Raw genomic sequence first — 20,205 nt, 5'->3', positions numbered from 1 at the left:
TTCTGCAGGAGCCTGGTATTATTCACTAAGACCACTAGATGGAGATGTAAGCCTGTGTCCTGGGAGCAGAGCTGCCACTGTTACAGGAGCACAGGAGTACTGAAGCAGCACACTGGTCCTGCATTGCATTTTGTTTTATTGAGTTCATGCATTAGACTGATCATCAGAATATAAATCATTACAATGTATTGTTTTCACACATAGTCAATGTCCATTCGCTATTAAAATGGACACTGAGTAAAGCTTTCGGACAGTTTCTTTAAAAAACTTTTTACCCAATAAACACTCACGTCAACACTCAAACATCAGGACCTTCCTGTAAAACATTCACATCAACTATTTCAACTCTGTTTCTTCTTTAAAATTTGTATTAATGAACTCTTTGTTTTTCTCCTCTGTTACAGAAAGCTTTGGACATGAAGAGAGAGGAATATGAACGTCTGCCAGGGTGGAAGCAAGTGAATTTAAAGAAGGCCAAAGGACTGTTTTAAGGAGGTTTTTAAATGGAAGATGGCGTGTGTGTGGAAAACAGATGAGATGGAGACACAGGAAACGTCACATGAACTTGTTTTAGTGGAAACATGTGAGGACACTGGGGAGAGACATTCACAGTGTCCTGAAGAGGGAACCTGACTCTGAAGAAAACCTACATGAATGATGGGACTGGAGATGCACTCGCCTTGCTTATAGTCATGTTTTACTTCTACTTTGTCATTACATAACAAAATTAAACTCAAGCCGTTTAACTGAAGGTAAAAAACACCTTGCTTTGGTTCATACATGGTGTGTATTTGGAGTCTCCTCCAAGCACTAAAGTCACCGCTCATGGACTTGTGAAAGAAAACACTAGGACGCTTGGTGCTTGGTGTTAAATGACTCTTGTTCAGTGATTTCAGGGGGAGATTCACTTCATCCACACAATCAGTTTGTTTCAATACATCAATACAAATATTCAACATTTAGAGCAAATAGAAGTTTATATTTTCATGTGGAGAAATGTGAGTTTAGGTGAAGAAAAATCATCCTGAGCAGTGATATCCTCCATGGCTCCAGCTCCACCTAAAGAAACTCAAACATCAATACAACAATAAAAGAGAAGAGGTCAAAGCCCCTCCCATAATGTTTGATTGACAGGTGATCTGTGTGCAGTGCAGAAACACAACAGCAATGAGCTTTTAGCAGCGATGATGGAAGTTCAAATAAACTGATGAATTAAAATACAGATTTTAACCAACTGAAATTTAAATATCCTTTGTCTATTTGAGTTTACAGAACTCAGCTGTGTCTCCATTGTTCCAGCAAAGCCGAACTCCAGCATAGAGAGGCTGAGTGAATGTGGTCTGGACTCTGTGGAGGAGAGTCCTGGTTTCAGAGACGCTGTAGAAGGACAGAACACCTGCTCTGTGATCCAGGTACACTCCTACTCTGGAGGACCGAGGACCTGAGACTGGAGTTCTGATGTTGTTGTAGAAGAATGTATAACTGTTTTGATCACAGTGTAATGCCCAAGATTTGTCATTGCTTCCAAATATACATTCATCCAAGCTCCCTGCTCTGCTGATATTCTTGTATGCGACTGCTACATAAACTCCTCCTCTCGTCTCCACCTCCCAGTAACAACGTGCAGCCAGACTCTCTCTACTCAGGGCCTGAAAATATGAAGTGAATCTGTCTGGGTGACTAGAATAAGACTGTTGTTGACTACGTGTTGCTTTTCTGTTTCCCTCAGATAATAACAAATGTCTGTTTGCTGTGTTTGGATCCAGTGTGATATCCTGTGAATAATTTAAGAATTCAGCTCTGGTCTTTGGCTCTAGTTGTGACAGTGAAACATCCACTTCAGTCACTGTCAGTGAGATGTTTGTCCATGTCAGAATGTCCTGTAGTTTCTCTCTGAGCTGTGACACAGCTGCTGTCACGTCCTCAAAGTAGCTCAGAGGACGGATATTGATGCTGGATGAGTCTGTAGATTCACTGAGTCGTGACAGTGAGGGGTAGTTGTGTAGAAACTGGTTGTGATCCTCTGTGTGTGAGAGCTGCTTCAGCTCAGCGTCTTTCCTCTTCAGCTCAGTGATCTCCTGCTCCAGCTTCTCCTGAAGCTCTTTGACTCGACTCACTTCAGTTTCCTGCTGGGATCTGATCTGCTGCTTCACATCAGAGCTTCTTTTCTCCATGAGACGGATCAGCTCAGTGAAGATCTTCTCACTGTCCTCCACTGCTTTATCAGCAGAGCCATTGATAGCCTCCACCTCCTGTTGAAGCACCTTCACATCTTTGTCTCTGTCCTGGATTCTCTGCTGGATTTGTTGTCGCCTCAGCTGGAGCTCTCTCTGCCTCTCAGTCCTTTCTGCTGCAGCTGAGACTGTGTCGTGGCCTTTATGTTCATCCACAGAGCAGAGATAACAGATACACTGCTGATCAGTGCGGCAGAACATCTTCATCACCTCATCATGACGAGAGCAGATGTTCTCCTGGAGCTTCTTGGAGGGCTCCACCAGCTTGTGTTTCTTTAACGGAGCTGCTTCATAGTGAGGTTGCAGATGTTTCTCACAGTAAGAGGCTGGACACATCAAACAGGATTTGACAGCTTTCAGTTTTCTCCCAGTGCAGACATCACAGGCCACATCTTCAGGTCCAGCATAGCAGTGATCAGCAGCAGCAGCTTGGAGTCCAGTCTTCTTCAGCTCCTCCACTAAAACTGCTAACATGGTGCTTTTCACCAGGATAGGTCTTGGTGTGAAGGTCTGCCTACACTGAGGGCAGCTGTGGATTTTCTTCTCATCCCCTTCATCCCAGTGGGTTTTAATACAGTTCATGCAGTAGCTGTGTCCACAGGGAATAGTCACCGGATCCTTCAGTAGATCCAGACAGATCGAACAAGAGATGGATTCCCGGTCCAGCTGAACTCCTTTATGCGCCATGTCACCTCTCAGTGTCATCGACTGTCTGAGTTTCACTTTCTCAGAACTGAAACTAGTTTGAGCTCTGATCTGAACAACATGTGTCTCTGCAGTGAACGGGACCTGTCAGCTCTTGCACTTCACCACATGTTGGTTCCACCCATCTTCAAACTGGAGATCTGAAGGGGAGGGAACCAGGAAATATGAGCACAGGGTGGAGCTTGCTGTGTTTGAGAGCAGGAAGAACAGAGAGGGTTGTCGGGGTTGTGTTAATCTGAAAAGAGAGTGTAGCTGTTATTGTAGTGGAGTAAAAAGTATTTCCACCTATAATGTCGAGGAGTAGAAGTATAAAGGAGCAGAAAACAGAAGAAGCCTACTCAAGTAAAATACAAGTTCATGTTGCTGGAGACAGCACTCACTCTCATTTATTCTTCCTGAATAAACATCTTTTCTAAAATATGTCACTGAGTCTAACGTCTCAACATCAACAATGTTATTATCCATGTTGATATTTATCTTTATCGATTTCATCTCCGCCTGTGTGGCGATACGAGGGTTCATACAATGTTATGGTACAGATTTTAGCTTATGAAATTTGAGGATAAAACAGACAACGCCACCCTGGGAATTGCACTCAAGGAATTGTAAATGAATATAATGGAATAGGGAGGGAGGCAGGTAAGCAATATAAGGAAGGGCAGGAGACGTGGTTCAAGGTCACAAAATAATTAACACGTTTATTTAATGTTGGTCTCAAAGTTTAAAAAAAGTATTTCAAAACGGAACTATTGGTTAACACCCTACTCCAGTGGCTGAGGCTTACCAACGGTGAGGGACAATGTGGGGTGAAGAAGTCCAAAACAAAGAAAGGCACCCCACTCGTGACACACAAACAAAAGGTGAAGGGCAAAGACAACCAAATCCAGGATCACAGCACACGAAGGGAAACCACCACCCAGGACACCGCCACCACCGTCGGCTCTCAGCAACTACAGGGGGAAGGGAGAACACAATTAATTAGCAAGTATACACTAACAATTGTCCAAAAGCAAAACAAAACCTGCAGTAAACACTCACCGAAGCGAGCAGAAGCAGCGGCATTAAGTGAAGCAGAAAGCAACGAGCTAAGCAGAAAACATTCACAGCCGACAGTCCATATAGCGGGGCAACAGAGCAATCCCCAACACCCAGCCACCGCGAACCGAGGGTAGGCGAAGCAGCAGTGTTCCTGCAACTTTCTTAACGTCCACAGTTAGCTACAGGTCCCGATCAGCAGGCACCCTCCCGGTGAGGAGAAAGACGAGGAGGCTCTGCACTGCTCCGTGCTAACCGGAGCATCTGCTTGTCCTTTTAGTGCCTATGGCGAACAAAGAAAATCGCCACCATCCCCTTAACCACGATGGACCACACCCTTGAGAGCAGAGGAGGAAGCGGAAGGCAGGGATGCGGGAGGGCCTTCGAGCCAGGAAGTGAGAGAGCGTGGGAGGGACACGGCCCCTTTTATTCCCTCTCGCCCTCTGCATTGATAGGCTACGGCGCCAGGTAAAGTGCAGAGCGGCAGACTTGCCTGCAATCAGCCACAGAAGCATATCATACTGCTACACCTGCATATTTACTGTAATGTATATGGAGAAGTGCTAGTTGTTGTTCTCTCAGCCTGGTATTATTCACTAAGACCACTAGATTGAGATATAAGCCTTTGTCCTAGGAGCAGAGCTGCCACTTTTACAGGAGCACAGGAGTACTGCACCAGCACAAGGGGACTGCATTGGATTTTGGTCTATTGAGTCCATGCATTAGACTAATTATCAGAATATAAATCAGTATAATGGATTTTTTTTGCACACACTCAATGTTCACTTGCATAAAATGGCAGCTGTAGAAGGCGATACCACTCTTTGATCGACTGACCAACAAACTGGAGTCATGTTGCAGATGTTGGACTTATCTTAATACAATGATAAATTTTTTATATGTTTGGTATCAGTTATTCATGCAAACAAAAGAGCAAAGACCATGCAAGACATTCAGCAACCCCATCATAAAGCACTTGGTATAGAAAAACAAGACATCTGCAGGTCAGACAAATGATGTTACTGTACAACCAGTTGTAGCTTTCCATAGGTCCAAAGTCTAATGTATGTTATCTGTTTTATTGCATGTTTATGCCATACAAGCTGACGTCATGTCTGACAGCAGAGTATCGAAAACAAAAATTAAGCAAATAGGGGGCATTAATACACACCATGGGTGGTGTTCAGCTCATGAAGGGGAGGGGGAGGGAAGGATGCTGGCAGAGGCGACTAATGAGAGGTTTCTGATTGGAGATGGGGTCAAAGAGGGGAATATTTGTGGAGTCCTGTTTACTCCCCCCGGTTACTTGCTTTAATGTTGCATATTTTTAGACTTTAATTAATAGAATTTATTAGAAGACAAACCAAGAATGAATTTATCCCATCTAATATTGTCTCTGTAGCCATGGGTTACAGTTTCTGCTTTGTGCAAAGTCCATTGTTTTCCTATGAACAACTAACAAAAGCTGTGCCATTGTACTGGCTAAAATGCATCATCATATATTAGCTGTATGTCATTTTGCTTTGTCGTATGTCCTCTGGTCCAGGAAGAGGTCCGTTCCCTGCCGTGCTGGATCTGTACATGTTTGGTGGAGGTTTATCTGAGAAAAGGGCCTCTCTGCTGGCAAGTCGAGGATTTGTGGTTCTGACTGTAGCTCTGTACGGCCATGACGACATGCCCAGGAACATCAGAGAGGTTCATCTGGATTATTTTGAGGAAGCAAGAGAGTATTTAAGAAAACAAGACAAGGTGAGTTCCTTGAAATGGCTGGTTAAAGAACGATACAATTGCAATGGTCCTGCTTCTTCCATTTTATGATTTAGTGCTTTTAATATTGGGAAGTGTACACCTACATAAAAAATAATGAAGGTTTGCTTGGGCAGTGTTTGCAGCATGATTGCAAGAAGACAAAGGAAAAATTCCCATTCGTTCTCCATACTGTGAAAAACTGTTAATAATCAAAAGGTGAACTTTTAAAAAGGCACACACATACAAGCAAGTGCTTCATGTTCATTTACAGAAGAGGAAATCTGCATTTCAAAAAAGCTGAGTGTTGCAGTTGGTAATTTTAAATGTTTTTCCACAGGTGGGCAGTAAAGGAGTTGGTGTGCTATCCCTTTCAAAAAGTGAAGATATTGCACTTTCAATCGCCTCTTACCTGCCAGATGTTGAGGCCACAGTGTGGATCAATGGCTGCTGTGCCAATACAGCTTTACCCCTCTACTATAAGAAAAGCCAAATCCTCCCTGCATTAATGTTTGACTTGAGCAAGATGATTCCCACTGAGTCAGGAGCCAACATGGTCAAGAATGTTTTGCACAATCCCCTGGCAGAGGAGAAAAAGGCCACCCTGGTCCCCATTGAACAAGCCAAGGGATGTTTCCTCTTTGCAGCCGCAGAGGATGACCTCAACTGGGACACTAAGGCTTACATGGATGAGATGGTGGAGAGACTGAAGCATCATGGGAAGGAGAACTTTGAAAGTGTGAGCTACCCTGGAGCAGGACATTACCTAGAGCCACCTTATGGACCCTACTGCCCCTCCAGCTTTCATGGGGTTGCGGGTAAACCAGTCCTGTGGGGGGGTGAGGCCCGGTCCCACGCAGCAGCTGAAGTCCACCTGTGGAAGAACATCCAGGATTTCTTCAGAGCTCACCTGAGCAGTGATGATACACACACTAAAGCCAAGTCATAGGTGTAAATACACTGATAGAAACATGTTGTTTTATGTTGATGTATATATTGTTGATTAGGCTCTGGCATGCTGTGTAGTGTTAATAACACTGTGCGGGAGTCACGCCACATTCAGACTGAACCACTCACAGAGAGGCTCTGGGCTTGGAATATTTCCCCCTATGCCTGAGACAGCAGGTCCCCGCATAGTGGTAATGGCCATGGCAGGCCGGACAGGAGTTGAGAAATCTCTGCCAAGCAGTGCTTCCCTGGCCAATGCGAGGCTACTAGGATCACGGTCAGCCCTCCTTCCCTCACTCTGGCCAGAGTTAGAGGAATGAGAGCTACTGGGGGAAAAGCATAAAGTAGGATCTTCAGCCACTCGAAGCCGAAACTGTTTCACCACCTCGGGGTGAAGTGTCCAGTCTGCATACTGTGGGTTGCCCCTGGATAGCAGATCCGCTCCATAGTTGCCCAGCACACGAGTTGCTCTCAGTGACTGGAGGTGCACACTGCTCCAAACTATCAGTCTGTGTGCCAGTGTGTGTAACTGGGGGGACCTCAGACCCCCCTTGCCTGTTGATATATGCCACAACAGTGGAATTGTCTGTTCTCACTAGAACATGATGTTCCCTCAGCCAAGTGAGGAAATGTTTTAGAGCCAAGTGAACAGCCATCAGCTCCAGACCATTTATATGGGTAGAACGCATGTGAGGTTTCCATTTCCCATTCACTGCTCTGCCCTTGTGTGTAGCTCCCCAGCCCACCAGAGATGCATCTGTGGTGATCACTTTCCTGGCCGAGAAGGTTCCCATAGGAATGCCCTAAGGCAGGAGACCTGGGCTCTTCCACTGGTGAAGGACTAGTGAGCAGTCTGTGGAAATACTCACCCGTCGGTGACCTAGAGATGCCACCCAGCGCTGGATGCCTCTTGTATACAGGCGCCCCATTGGTATTGCCACTACAGAGGAGGCAACAAGACCCAAAAACCTCTGACATTGTTTGAGGGTAACCACGTTGCCCCTGTGAAACAATGCTAGCTGCATGGTTTCCACTCGTTTTGGGGATAAAAATGCCATGCCATGGAGAGAGTCCAGAATGAGCCCAATGAAAGCAACGCGCTGAGTAGGCTCCATCCTACTCTTTTCGGTATTTATCTGAAAACCAGGGTTCACTAGGTGTTGTGTGAGAGCCTCCGAGTGTTGAGCCACCTCCTGTCGGGTGGCGGTAGCCACCAGCCACTCGTCGATGTACATGGCCACCTGTACCCCATGCTCCCATAGCGGAGCTCATGCCACCTCGGTGCATTTCACAAACATCCTTGGGCTCAAAGACAGACCGAATGGCAGTAGCACAAACTCGTAAGCTATCCCCTGAAAAGCGAATCTCAGATACTTCCGATGAGGGGGATCAATGGGAATGTGGAAATAAGCATCCAAACCATTTTGTCTTTGTTCTCCTTCCCTCTCTTTATGTGTTAGTTTGGCCAAAGCTTTCTCCAAGTGCCCTCTGAATTATGGCTCTACAGTTAATTTATCGTAATCTTCTGTCGAAGGGGACACATAGACAGGTGTCTTGTCTTTTTATGTCTGAAAGGGACAGACATGGATTAAGTATGCATATGACAACTATACGACATAACTGAATGTCCATCACCTGTGCACAGGGCACACACACACATATATGTGTTGGGATGTTTCTTTGTTCCACAGACAAAGGAACTAATTTCCTCACAGTTCATCACTATTCACACCTGGGGACAACCCCCCCCCCCCCCCCCCACACACACACACACACACACGCACAAATACACACACACACTCAGTTTGTGACATGTGACCCCCCAGGGTGTCACCACACAAAACAAGATCTCCTTCTTTTGTCTTCTCTCTTCTCTTTTTGGCTTGCTCAGGAGAGCAGCTCCTCTTCCCTCTTGGCTCGTCAAGGAGCACCAAGGCCCAGGCCCAGGTCAGCCCTGCTACCTGAGACAACAGCGCTCTTGCCAGCCTGCCCACGGCAGACTGCAACATTCTCCTCAACAACATCGACCTGTTTAGGATTAACTGAAAGTCTTCAGAATCAGCGGCTACAACACAAGGTCAGCCAGCTGATTTTCCAAGCAACAGGAGCCACAGCAGAGTTAGCGTGGAACAGCGGAAGCAACACAGCCAGACAGGACTCTACTCCACCAGAAAGCCACCCAACTCACTGGACACTTCAACAACACTGGAAAGGACCTCTTTTTCTTTTGTTCCAAGGACTAGGTAACGTTAACTGACTGGGCCTAATCTCTTATAGCACAGCGTTACACAGCACATCTAAGCAGCATAAGTTTTAACTTTGTTAATGTACATGTTGATTAATGTCTTGTTGTTGTAATGTTTGCTTAGGTTGTGGTTAGCCATACAGTTAATCGAGTACTTGTATGTTCACACACATACCTGTAGTAGGTCTCAGTTCTAGAACCTGCATGAAGCTAACCTCCCTCTAACCTGGTACCTTTAGATTGCATGAGCTAGAAACTCACACCTTCCCTCCCCCACACACCAGGTGGTCCAGCGGCCATTTTGAGTAGTTTCTTTGTTTACCTCCAACTTGGGTAGTCTTCTTTGTTAAGGTCATGTGGTCTCAATGACCATTTTTAATCAGCTAATTTATTTGCTGGATACTAGCTAGTTAACAAGCTAGGTGAGCGCAAACAACAATACCTGCTAATTAGTACTGATATATACAATGAAACTAACTAAATTACCGCCTCGTGGTTATGTGCCACTAAAACTAGTTTCAGGTCACATCCCTCTTCATCCAGTCATATAAAATAATTACCATTTGTGTGAAATTTGGTAATAATTGCTGTGTGGAATCTTGGTTAATGGCTAAAGGTGTTTTGTGAGGTCACTGTTACCTTGACCTTTGACCTTTGACCACCAAAGTCTAATTAGTTCATCCTTGAGTCCAAGTGGACATTTGTGCAAAATTCGAAGGGATTCCCTTGAGGAGCCCGCGAGATATTGCATTTCCAAGGCAAAAATTATGTTTTGTCCTCAGTGTATGACAATAACAACTGGCATCTAGCTTTTGTTATATTGGCACAAAGTCATACTGCTTTAAAGGAGCTTAAAATGCATGTTCTTATTCAGCTTTATCATATAATTTACTAATTATATTGGTTATACAGATTTCCTTGTAAATTATTGAGCCCCCATGCTTGAGGAGACCTCTACATTTCATCCACTTTTTAAATTGTGATTATGTTTCACCTTAATCATTCAATTTTTTTTATCACCTCTAATGTGTATAATTGTTGTGAGTAAAAAAACCCTCCTCTCTTATCTACTCAAATCAGGTGAAAGTCCTCTTTATGATGAGTTTTACATGTAGGCTATGGAAAATGAATTGACAATCAGTCAGACAATGTCCTTGCTTGCTTGGATGTCAGATTGATAACACTCTGTTGAACAAAAAGTCAGGCAATGAACTCCACACAAGCCAAAACACATCTGTTCCATCACATCAGCATCATATTTTTCCTCACATCGTCTTCACAGGTGGGCAGTAAAGGAGTTGGTGTTGTTGCTCGATCAAAGGCGGGAGATATTGCACTTTCACTTGCTGCTTTTGTGCCAAGTGTTGAGGCTGTAGTGTGGATTAGTGGCTGCAGCGCCAACGTGGCCACACCTCTCTACTATAAGAAAAGCCAAATCCTCCCTGCATTAATGTTTGACTTGAGCAAGATGATTCCCACTGAGTCAGGGGCTTACTTGGTCAAGAATGCTTTGCACAATCCCCTGGCAGAGGAGAACAAGGCCACCCTGGTCCCCATTGAACAAGCCAAGGGACGTTTCCTCTTTGCAGCCGCAGAGGACGACCTCAACTGGGACACTAAGGCTTATATGGATGAGATGGTGGAGAGACTGAAGCATCATGGGAAGGAGAACTTTGAAAGTGTGAGCTACCCTGGAGCAGGACATTACCTAGAGCCACCTTATGGACCCTACTGCCCCTCCAGCTTTAATAGGGCTGCGAGTAAACCAGTCCTGTGGGGGGGTGAGGCCCGGTCCCACGCAGCAGCTGAAGTCCACCTGTGGAAGAAGATCTTGGATTTCCTCAGAGCTCACCTGAGCTGTGATGATACACACACTAAAGCCAAGTTATAGGTGTAAATACACTGATAGAAACATGTGAACAAGTTGGTTGATTTCAAAATTTCACAATTTCTTTTGACACAACTAAAAGTCCCTAACACTGTGGCTCACTGTGGTGGGGTGGGGTGGTGTGGTTTGGCATTGTTTGACATACTGAATGTCAGCGTAGCCTCACTATTCCACAATTCTTCCAGTATTTGGTAAATCCTGCTTTCAGTTATTGATGGTACAACAACTGCTTTGCTATTTGTCAGCAATAATCACCTCTCTTATGAAGAGATATTTTATTATATTACATTTTTTCAATTGTATTTTACTATATTGCCAGTGATTACTTGTTTATAGAGTTATTATTCTTGGTAAATACCATGGTAAACACTTAGGCCTATATCTGCTAATAAATGAGCTAATAAATGTATTTTCTTATTTTTCACCTCTGATGTTTTGTAACTTGGTCTCTGATCTGTAAAACCCACTGATAGTTTTGAGACAAACGATGATTTGTGAGCGCCCTCTGCCGGTCAATGTTTACAGTTGCACAGAGCTCCATTCACAATCAGCACCTGCTGTTGCAACAGTGTTTAGGTTTACACTGGATTTAAGTACAGGTTAGTAACACTGAGTGTTTGTTTTTTTTAAAGTAAGTAAGTAACCAATGGATTTGTCTGCAGTTCATATATAAACAGGAACTCAGGAAAACGAGCAGAACAAATGCACAAAATCGTGCTGTCCACTTTCTCTTACAATCAGCCACTGTAAAGGATTTATGCATTCACAAAACAACGTGTTCAAATAGTGAAGGGGTCTGATAGGTCTATGATATTATATAATAGGTCACCAGTATAGAGTATAGTGTTTGCACATACTGTATTTCACTGTCTTCAACAGATTTTCAAACATCAGAGCTGCAACATGGCAGAGTGGAAAGACTTGATGAAGTTATGTCCTGTATTATAAAGCATCAGCAACATTATCAACATTGTAACTAATCATCAATTTAGTGCACATGTATATAAATCACCTATCAAAACAGACGTAGTGGTGGAGAAGACTAGAGTAGGAGTCTTGCAGTGATCATTAATGACTATTTTCATATTTCAAAAATTCAATCTACACACTTTTTGAGAAACAACATTTGGTTTTGTGAACCTAACTAAATAGAATCAAATCAGACCTGCTGCACACTATGATATTGATATTATGAATTTATTGATAAATCAACTGGCAGAATTAATCAGCCGCGATAATCATGTACGTCATTTAAGTCAGTTAACTGTATTCAAATCTGCCCAGAATTTGGGCAGATTTGAATACTTTTGTCTTAGTTTTCTTTATAATTTTTTGAAATTTTATTATTTAATATTTCCTTTATTACTTAATATACGCCTGTTTGGGCTTTCTGCCTCTCCCTGCACTGATCTTTTTTTTTTGGTCATTTCTTTGAATTTGTATTTTTTATTAAGTGCTAAATAAATTAAAAAAATTACACAGTGGAGTATTTTAAATAATTTTTGAACATATTTTGGTGTATAATATTTAGAAGTGAATAAGAAGAGTAAGAAAAAAAGGATGGAGCCATGAGGGTCCGAAGAGGGAGTAACAATTTAAATCTTAAACTGCACAAAAACTACTAATGCAATGAAATCAGTGTTACTGCTAATCTTTGACATGTCCAAGACTCTGATATAAAACAATGTCACATCCCTCCATCATTATGTGGGAAATATCTCATATTCTGTATTGTTTTTTTTAATAAAACAAGAGGCAACATGTCTTCAAACTGGCATTTAAAGGGTTAAAATCCTAAAAAATAATAAACATTTGGTAGGTTTGAGCAGAACTGAAGTGGTTTAAGAGATGTATGCAAAAAAAAGCAGAAAAAAATATTGATATATTATAATTATTATATATTAGTATAATAATTATAGTTGTGACAGTCTCCGCTGAGACAGAGGAGAGAAGCTACTAGCCCTCTCTCGCTGTCACTTCTAGTCGCGTTGCTCTCCTCCCCAGTAATGTTAAATTTAGCACAGAAAAAAACATAATAGTGGTAATTTAAATAGCGGTTCATGGGATTTATTAACCCTCAGGGGTCCCTCTGTCCTTTTTTGGACATTTTCTTCACTTTTCTTTTTTGATTTGCTGATCATTTTGGCTGTGTTACAGCTGAAGGTATGGATTTCTGCAAGAAAGTGTCTTTTTTGACATATTTTTAAAATCTAATGTCAGTTACTGTTACAGGTCTATTATACACTGGTAACACATTTTGTACCCTCTGGGGTTCCTCGCGTCCAAAAAAGGACACACAAAGAAAATGCTATAAAATCATCATATATCAATATTTTTTTCTGCTTTTTTTTGCATACATCTCTTAAACCACTTCAGTTCTGCTCAAACCTACCAAATGTTTATTAGTTTTCAGGATTTTAACCCTTTAAATGCCAGTTTGAAGACATGTTGCCTCTTGTTTTATTAAAAAAAACAACACAGAATATGAGATATTTCCCACATAATACATGATGGAGGGATGTGACATTGTTTTATATCAGAGTCTTTTATATCAAGACATTTCTCAAAACCAGAATATGATCAGGGTGACTTTTGAACACTGGAAATAAATCATGTACTCATCCCGGCAGTAGCCCCCGTGGCAAAATTTCCCTGGAATTTTCTAGTTGTTAGTTGCAGCCCTAACTCAGTCTATATCATCACTGTTTGTAATACAAGGTTGTCCATGCCAAACTCAAGCCGTCAGATAAAGCAAGATGTGCTGCTTGTCATAGTTTTATTATACATGTGTGCAGACTTGTGAACCTCAGTCCATGTGTGTGTGTGTGTGTGTGTGTGTGTGTGTGTGTGTGGACTGTGTAAATGTGTGAAGGACCCTGTACCTGTATAGGTAAATTTACATTCAGTTTTTAGGGTGCATATATTTGCAGATTCTTTTACACATGCACAAATCTGAGAACACACATACAAACTATAGTTTCGCAATCTCTACACACATTTGCAAATAATGGCCACATAATATTAATCAATTAAGGAAGAGATGGAACTCAAAGCAACTTAAGGCTAGATATGTTATTATCATTATTATTATTAGTAGTATATTTGCAACAGTTACTGTCACAGCATACACTTTTCCACTGTCTGGCTATATGCTCAGTATGTTAAGCATTGTCCAGTGAAGTCATGTTCACTTGTGTTGTCATGGTATTTCATATTTGGAAGTGGAAAACTTGAATTCAGACAATGGCAACAGCCCAATGAGGTTAAACATTCAGTGACATTTGCTTTGATTGACTTTGGTGCATATACGAATGTGCAAGAGGCAAAACACTAACTGTCCTTCCAGCCTGCCAAAGAACTCTCACACACACACACACACACACACACACACACACACACACACACACACACACACACATTCCTCATAGGTCCAAACAGAACGCGGTGCTGTGGCAGCAGTTCAGATTAAATACATTAAACATTAAACACTTAAACCATTGCATCATCAGGACACAGTGAAGCAAAGAGGGAACTTTTAAACCTGCAACTAATCATTTTCTTTTTTTATGATGGACAGCTACATTTACTGAAAGTAGGTCACATTTCTACCTTTTCTTCATCACTTCCACTTCCTATCATGTAATAAATGAACTTCTTTGTCTGTAGTCTCATTCCCTCTCTTTATGTGTTAGTTTGACCAGAGCTTTCTCCAAGTGCCCTCTGAATTATGGCTCTACAGTTAATTTATTGCCTTGTCATCTTCTGTTGAAGGGGACACATAGACAAGTGTCTTTTCCTTTTGTGTCTGGGAGGACAGACATGGATTAAGTATGCATATGACAACTATATGACATAACTGATTGTCCATCATCTGTGCACAGGGCACACACACATACTGTATATGTGTCTGCATGTGTGTGCCTCCTATACTTTCACATTAGCCACTTTGGATACCAAGTACCTAAATACCTATTCACAAAACAACGTGTGCAAAAAGTGAAGGGGTCTGAAAACTATGTATAAATTCTATGAATAATACATATATAATACTTTCTAGTTTTTCGTTTATCAATACAAAACTACACTTGCTGTCAGTACTTCACAATTAAAATTTCTGCGGATCAGCGTCTGTGAGATTTCTATTGTGAAGCAAACAACTTCATGTTACTTGTTTCGGCGGTGATCGACATTAAGCCAACGTCTGGGGCCTCGCCTTTCACCGTAGTTTCAGTCCATTACCAAATCACGGGCTCTTCTTTGAACTGATCAATCAACTAATCATTGCAGCGCTCAGCTGTATCCCGCTGTAATTAGACGGTTATTATTTCTGCCATGCGCTAGTACGTGAAATTAATCATGCTTGTGAGATGTTTTTTCTCACCAGATCTCTATCTGTGTCTGCGTCTTTGTCTTTCTCCCACACTCTCAATGACATGAGTTTCTGTCAGGAGCCTGTCAAGCGTCACTCTGACCACTAGATGGCGGTATAAGACTCTCCAGATAAGCACCTGTAAGTGCTTTTAATGTTTTTTCCGTTCTTTGCTGTTTCGGCTTATGTAACTGAGCTTCCTCGAGGTCCACTGTGTATTTCCGGGTTAAGTTCATGATGATATGAACACGATACTTCCTTTCGCTGATCGCAATTAAAGCTTTTTACATCCCACCCTTTGTAAGGCTTTTATTGTGAAGCAGCCACAGCTTCCTGTCGGCTTGTTCTCAGACCTCCGGGACTTCTAACTACTCTGTGTGTGTGAACATACGCTCCTGTAAACAATTCGTTTTACATTTTGTTCCCAGTGATATTTGTTTTAAATATTAATGAGAGTGAAAATAAGATTCACAGGTAAGTTAACATCATTTCTTATCCACGAAAATTCTTCATGTTAAGCCCTGTCCACTGTACGTTTCTGCCATCTGTCCTTCCGTGACCCAACTATCTTATCTGTGAGCAAAACTTATTTACACTGTATAATACAATGTCCTATTTACAGGTCTATGATATTATATAATAGGTCACCAGTATAGACTGTGTTTGCACATACTGTATTTCACTGTTTTCAACAGATTTTCAAACATAAGAGCTGCAAAAGACTTGATGAAGTTATGTCCTGTATTATAAAGCATCAGCAACATTATCAACATTATAACTAATCATCAACTTAGTGGACGTGTATATAAATCACCTATCAAATCAGACGTAGTGGTGGAGAAGACTAGAGCATGGGCCCATGGAGATGGCAGAGTTTTTCAGTGATCATTAATTTCTATTTTCATATTTCAAAAATTCAATCTACACACTTTTTGAGAAACAACATTTGGTTTTGTGAAAGACCGTGTGGTACAATGAAGCAGGACACTTAACTAAATAGAATCAAATTGGACCTGCTGCACACAATATGATATGACAATTGGCAGTATTAATCAGCCGTGTTGATCATGTATGTCATTTAAGTCAGTTAACTGTCACCATAAAAAGTACCAAGGACATTTTTTTACTATTGTCACAGCCTACACTTTTCCACTGTCTGGCTATATGCTCAGTATGTTAAGCATTGTCCAGCGAAGTCGTGTTCTCTTGTGTCGTCATGGTATTTCATATTTGGAAGTGGAAAACTTGAATTCAGACAATGGCAACAGCCCAATGAGGTTAAACACTCAGTGACATTTGCTTTGCTTGACTTTGATGCATATAACTGATTGTCCATCATCTGTGCACAGGGCACACACACACACATATGTGTCTGCATGTGCGTGCTTCCTTTACTTTCACATTAGCCACTTTGGATACCAAGCACCTAAATACCTAAATACCAGACAATTACTTCTTGCTCTTAAAAATACTCAGAAGTATTCTTATGTTTACATTCTGAAAACAAAATCTGAGCCACATGTAAGATATGAGTTGTGATTAAATATGAATCTGATGCATTGACACAACAGATGTAACCCACTTAAGCCTGCTGCAATAACACTGCAATGGCAGTAATACACTATATCACTTTAGTGAAGCAGTGTCACCAGTTCACATGTTTATATTCTTGTCAAGATACTTATTTACTGAAAAGCATGGGAACATACAGTAAAACTATTTAAATATGTGTATCAGAGGGACAGTTCATGATTAGTGATGTGATCTATTTCTTAAATTAGTTTAATCATGGTGGAATTGTTGCACTTGTGATTGATTGATTTTGTGTCTGCTCTGTCACACTGACCAGAAATAGTGACTGTCCTTTTTACTTTGTTACAGATCAAAGTCTAAAGCTGTGAAGAGAGGATCTTTAGCTTCAGAAGAGATGTCCTTCCAAGTCAGACTGAGGCTGCTGCCGAGCGCCAGATGTTTGTTCGACGAGCCCATACAGGTGAAGGTGTCTGGGCTGAGGTCGAGACAGGTGGTCGCCCTGAGAGCCAGGTCAACAGACGAGAGAGGGGTGGTGTTCAGCTCCTCGGCCACCTACAGGGCTGATGGGAGCGGGGAGATCGACCTGGTCAGTGACCCCTCACTCAGCGGGAGCTACGTCGGGGTTGAACCCATGGGTCTGCTGTGGTCGATGAGGCCGGACACCCTGCACAAAAAGTTTCAAATAAAGAATTCACTGAATCCTCATGTGGTGAGGTTCTCTGTCCATGAAGAGGAGGGGGAGGGAAGGATGCTGGCAGAAGTGACCAATGAGAGGATTCTGATTGGAGACGGTGTCATCCGGCGCCCTGTCAGAGAGGGGAATACTCGTGGAGTCCTGTTTACTCCCCCCGGTTACTTGCTTTAATGTTGCATATTTTTAGACTTTAATTAATAGAATTTATTAGAAGACAAACCAAGAATGAATTTATCCCATCTAATATTGTCTCTGTAGCCATGGGTTACAGTTTCTGCTTTGTGCAAAGTCCATTGTTTTCCTATGAACAACTAACAAAAGCTGTGCCATTGTACTGGCTAAAATGCATCATCATATATTAGCTGTATGTCATTTTGCTTTGTCGTATGTCCTCTGGTCCAGGAAGAGGTCCGTTCCCTGCCGTGCTGGAGCTCTACATTTTAGGAGGAGCTTTGTCCGAGAAAAGGGCCTCTCTGCTGGCCAGTCGAGGATTTGTGGTTCTGTCTGTTGTGGCGTACGGCCATGACGACATGCCCAGTAACATTAAAGAGCTTCATCTGGATTATTTTGAGGAAGCAATACAGTTTTTAAAAAAACAAGACAAGGTGATTTTTCTGGATCTTTGAGAATCTTGATTTTGATTTTTGGGGACACATTTCTTCATCTGCTTGTGTCTGTTACAGTGTGTTATTACTTTGACCTTGCTCCGGCTGTTCTGAGCTCTTCACAACGAGCCCAGCCATCCTGTGAAAGAAACTCATTTGGTGTGCTTGTATCCATTACTCTTTCTTTAAGTGATTACCCAAATATTTCCCTTGTATTGTCCATGTGGGCCAACAGAACAGTAGAGTCCCCAGGCAGTGCCCTATCCAGGACTGAACCAGAGACTGCAAGAATCCCCCCAAATAAAGACTATTAGCAGAGGCTACAATTTACAGATGTTCCCTAAATGCCTCACATGTAGAGTATTAGAGGTCTGTTCCTTGAATACCTCACATGCAGTCACTAGCTAAAGCAAACATGGTCAGAGACCAGAGACCAGTGCACTGTATAGTGTCCTTGGGAAGTTTAAGGGGGTTTCTAGTTGTCATTGCAAAATATACCAATATGAGGGGCCATTAGGGGCCCCTTTTCCCTTCGATGGCCCAAGCATTTGCCTGGTTTGCCTTTCCTGACACTGCGCCTCTGGTCCATGCTCAGTTTTATAAGCAGGCAGCCCCACGTTGCTCCTTTACGCAGAGCCTGATGCTCGTCTTTGTTGAGCTCCTCTCAGGCCTGGCTCGAGAAGAGCGTCTCTAGTCTATTGGATGAAGTGGAAAACACATGCATCTGTTAAAGAGCTCATCTGTGTGACTTCACAATGACTAGAAAAAAATACAATGAAAAAGCAGCTAACGTTGCATTTTTCTTTTCCACAGGTGGGCAGTAAAGGAGTTGGCGTACTTACCATTTCAAAAACGGGAGATGTTGCACTTTCAGTCGCCTCTTACCTGCCAGATGTTGAGGCCACAGTGTGGATCAATGGCTGCTGTGCCAATACAGCTTTACCCCTCTACTATAAGAAAAGCCAAATCCTCCCTGCATTAATGTTTGACTTGAGCAAGATGATTCCCACTGAGTCAGGAGCCAACATGGTCAAGAATGTTTTGCACAATCCCCTGGCAGAGGAGAACAAGGCCACCCTGGTCCCCATTGAACAAGCCAAGGGACGTTTCCTCTTTGCAGCCGCAGAGGACGACCTCAACTGGGACACTAAGGCTTATATGGATGAGATGGTGGAGAGACTGAAGCATCATGGGAAGGAGAACTTTGAAAGTGTGAGCTACCCTGGAGCAGGACATTACCTAGAGCCACCTTATGGACCCTACTGCCCCTCCAGCTTTCACTGGCTTGCGGGTAAACCAGTCCTGTGGGGGGGTGAGGCCCGGTCCCACGCAGCAGCTGAAGTCCACCTGTGGAAGAAGATCCAGGAGTTCTTCAGAGCTCACCTGAGCGTAGATGCTACTCAGACTATAGCCAAGTTATAGGTGTAAATACACTGATAGAAACATTAGAAGAAATAAACTTGTTTTAATGTTGGTTTCATGTTTCCACAATTTTTTGACCCAAGTGAACTTGTAGCTCACTGTCTGTTTATTCCTTACTCACAAAACTTACTTTCTGCATTTTTTTTGGAATTATGTAATTTGTTTAAAATTTCTGGACTTTATGATGCCTTCAAAAAACCCAGCTCACTATATATAGGTGGCTTTAGTGGTTTAATGTGAAAAGTAGTGCATAATAACTTTTTGTCTAGATGATAATTATTATACAGTGGGTGCAAGACATTAGAAAGGAAATGTTTACTGTGCTGAAAGACTGAAATAATGGTATACATTTTGAAATAATTAAATTTTCTGAACTTGAGACAATAAGACTGCAGAATTTAGGACTTTATTTTCTATTTTGAATACTGAATATGAATTTTTAAGGTGCAATAAAACATTTACACATCATTTTGTATGCACAATAGATTAAAATGTGGTAAATAGGTCACGTCATTCATGCAGTTCATTTTCATGGCTCTTGTATTTAGTTGTATTGAAGAACACGTGATGGGAAATTGTAAAGCTTTTTATGAGTTAATGTTTCAACCTTCCCTTTATTCACCGTACAGCACTCAGCAGCTCGTCACATCGAACCAGCCTTGGCAAAACAGAACAGAGCTAAAAAAAGAAAGACAGGGAACGAAACCTGACTTACTGGGAACTATTTCACCCTCTCTCTCTCATTTTTGAGAAATAAGAGATAACAGGTTATTGTTCCCGG

The 20,205-nt window shown here is 42.2% G+C and overlaps 3 protein-coding genes across 4 annotated transcripts; 2 read left to right on the top strand and 1 right to left on the bottom strand.

Annotated features, from left to right (window-relative positions):
- Positions 1–861: 861 nt before the first annotated feature.
- Positions 862–4,322, bottom strand: LOC111233871 (tripartite motif-containing protein 16-like). 2 transcript variants are annotated; one of them, XM_022761771.1, is made up of 3 exons: positions 3,978–4,322; positions 3,724–3,889; positions 862–3,174 (listed from the first exon to the last, which is right to left on the bottom strand). In XM_022761771.1, the coding sequence occupies exon 3, from the start codon at positions 2,937–2,939 to the stop codon at positions 1,257–1,259; it is 1,683 nt and encodes a 560-aa protein (XP_022617492.1). In that variant the 5' UTR covers positions 2,940–3,174; positions 3,724–3,889; positions 3,978–4,322; the 3' UTR covers positions 862–1,256. The 2 variants fall into 2 exon arrangements, with proteins under 2 accessions (XP_022617492.1, XP_022617494.1); XM_022761773.1 differs by having other exon boundaries at positions 862–3,079.
- On the top strand, positions 4,300–6,669 carry LOC111233860 (acyl-coenzyme A thioesterase 5-like). The gene is made up of 4 exons (XM_022761760.1): positions 4,300–4,369; positions 5,162–5,275; positions 5,521–5,723; positions 6,061–6,669. Exons 1-4 carry the CDS (start codon positions 4,300–4,302, stop codon positions 6,667–6,669), a joined length of 996 nt encoding a protein of 331 aa, XP_022617481.1.
- An 8,862-nt stretch (positions 6,670–15,531) lies between these two features.
- On the top strand, positions 15,532–19,963 carry LOC111233904 (acyl-coenzyme A thioesterase 1-like). The gene is made up of 4 exons (XM_022761818.1): positions 15,532–15,644; positions 17,052–17,554; positions 17,800–18,002; positions 18,816–19,963. The coding sequence occupies exons 2-4, from the start codon at positions 17,098–17,100 to the stop codon at positions 19,422–19,424; spliced, it is 1,269 nt and encodes a 422-aa protein (XP_022617539.1). The 5' UTR covers positions 15,532–15,644; positions 17,052–17,097; the 3' UTR covers positions 19,425–19,963.
- The last annotated feature ends 242 nt before the right edge of the window (positions 19,964–20,205 follow it).

The sequence above is a fragment of the Seriola dumerili genome, unplaced genomic scaffold (assembly GCF_002260705.1).
Source record: "Seriola dumerili isolate Sdu_G_001 unplaced genomic scaffold, Sdu_1.0 BDQW01000432.1, whole genome shotgun sequence".
NCBI lineage: Eukaryota > Metazoa > Chordata > Actinopteri > Carangiformes > Carangidae > Seriola > Seriola dumerili.
The sequence above is the reverse complement of the archived record's forward strand: the minus strand, read 5'-3'. Positions and strand labels throughout refer to the sequence as shown.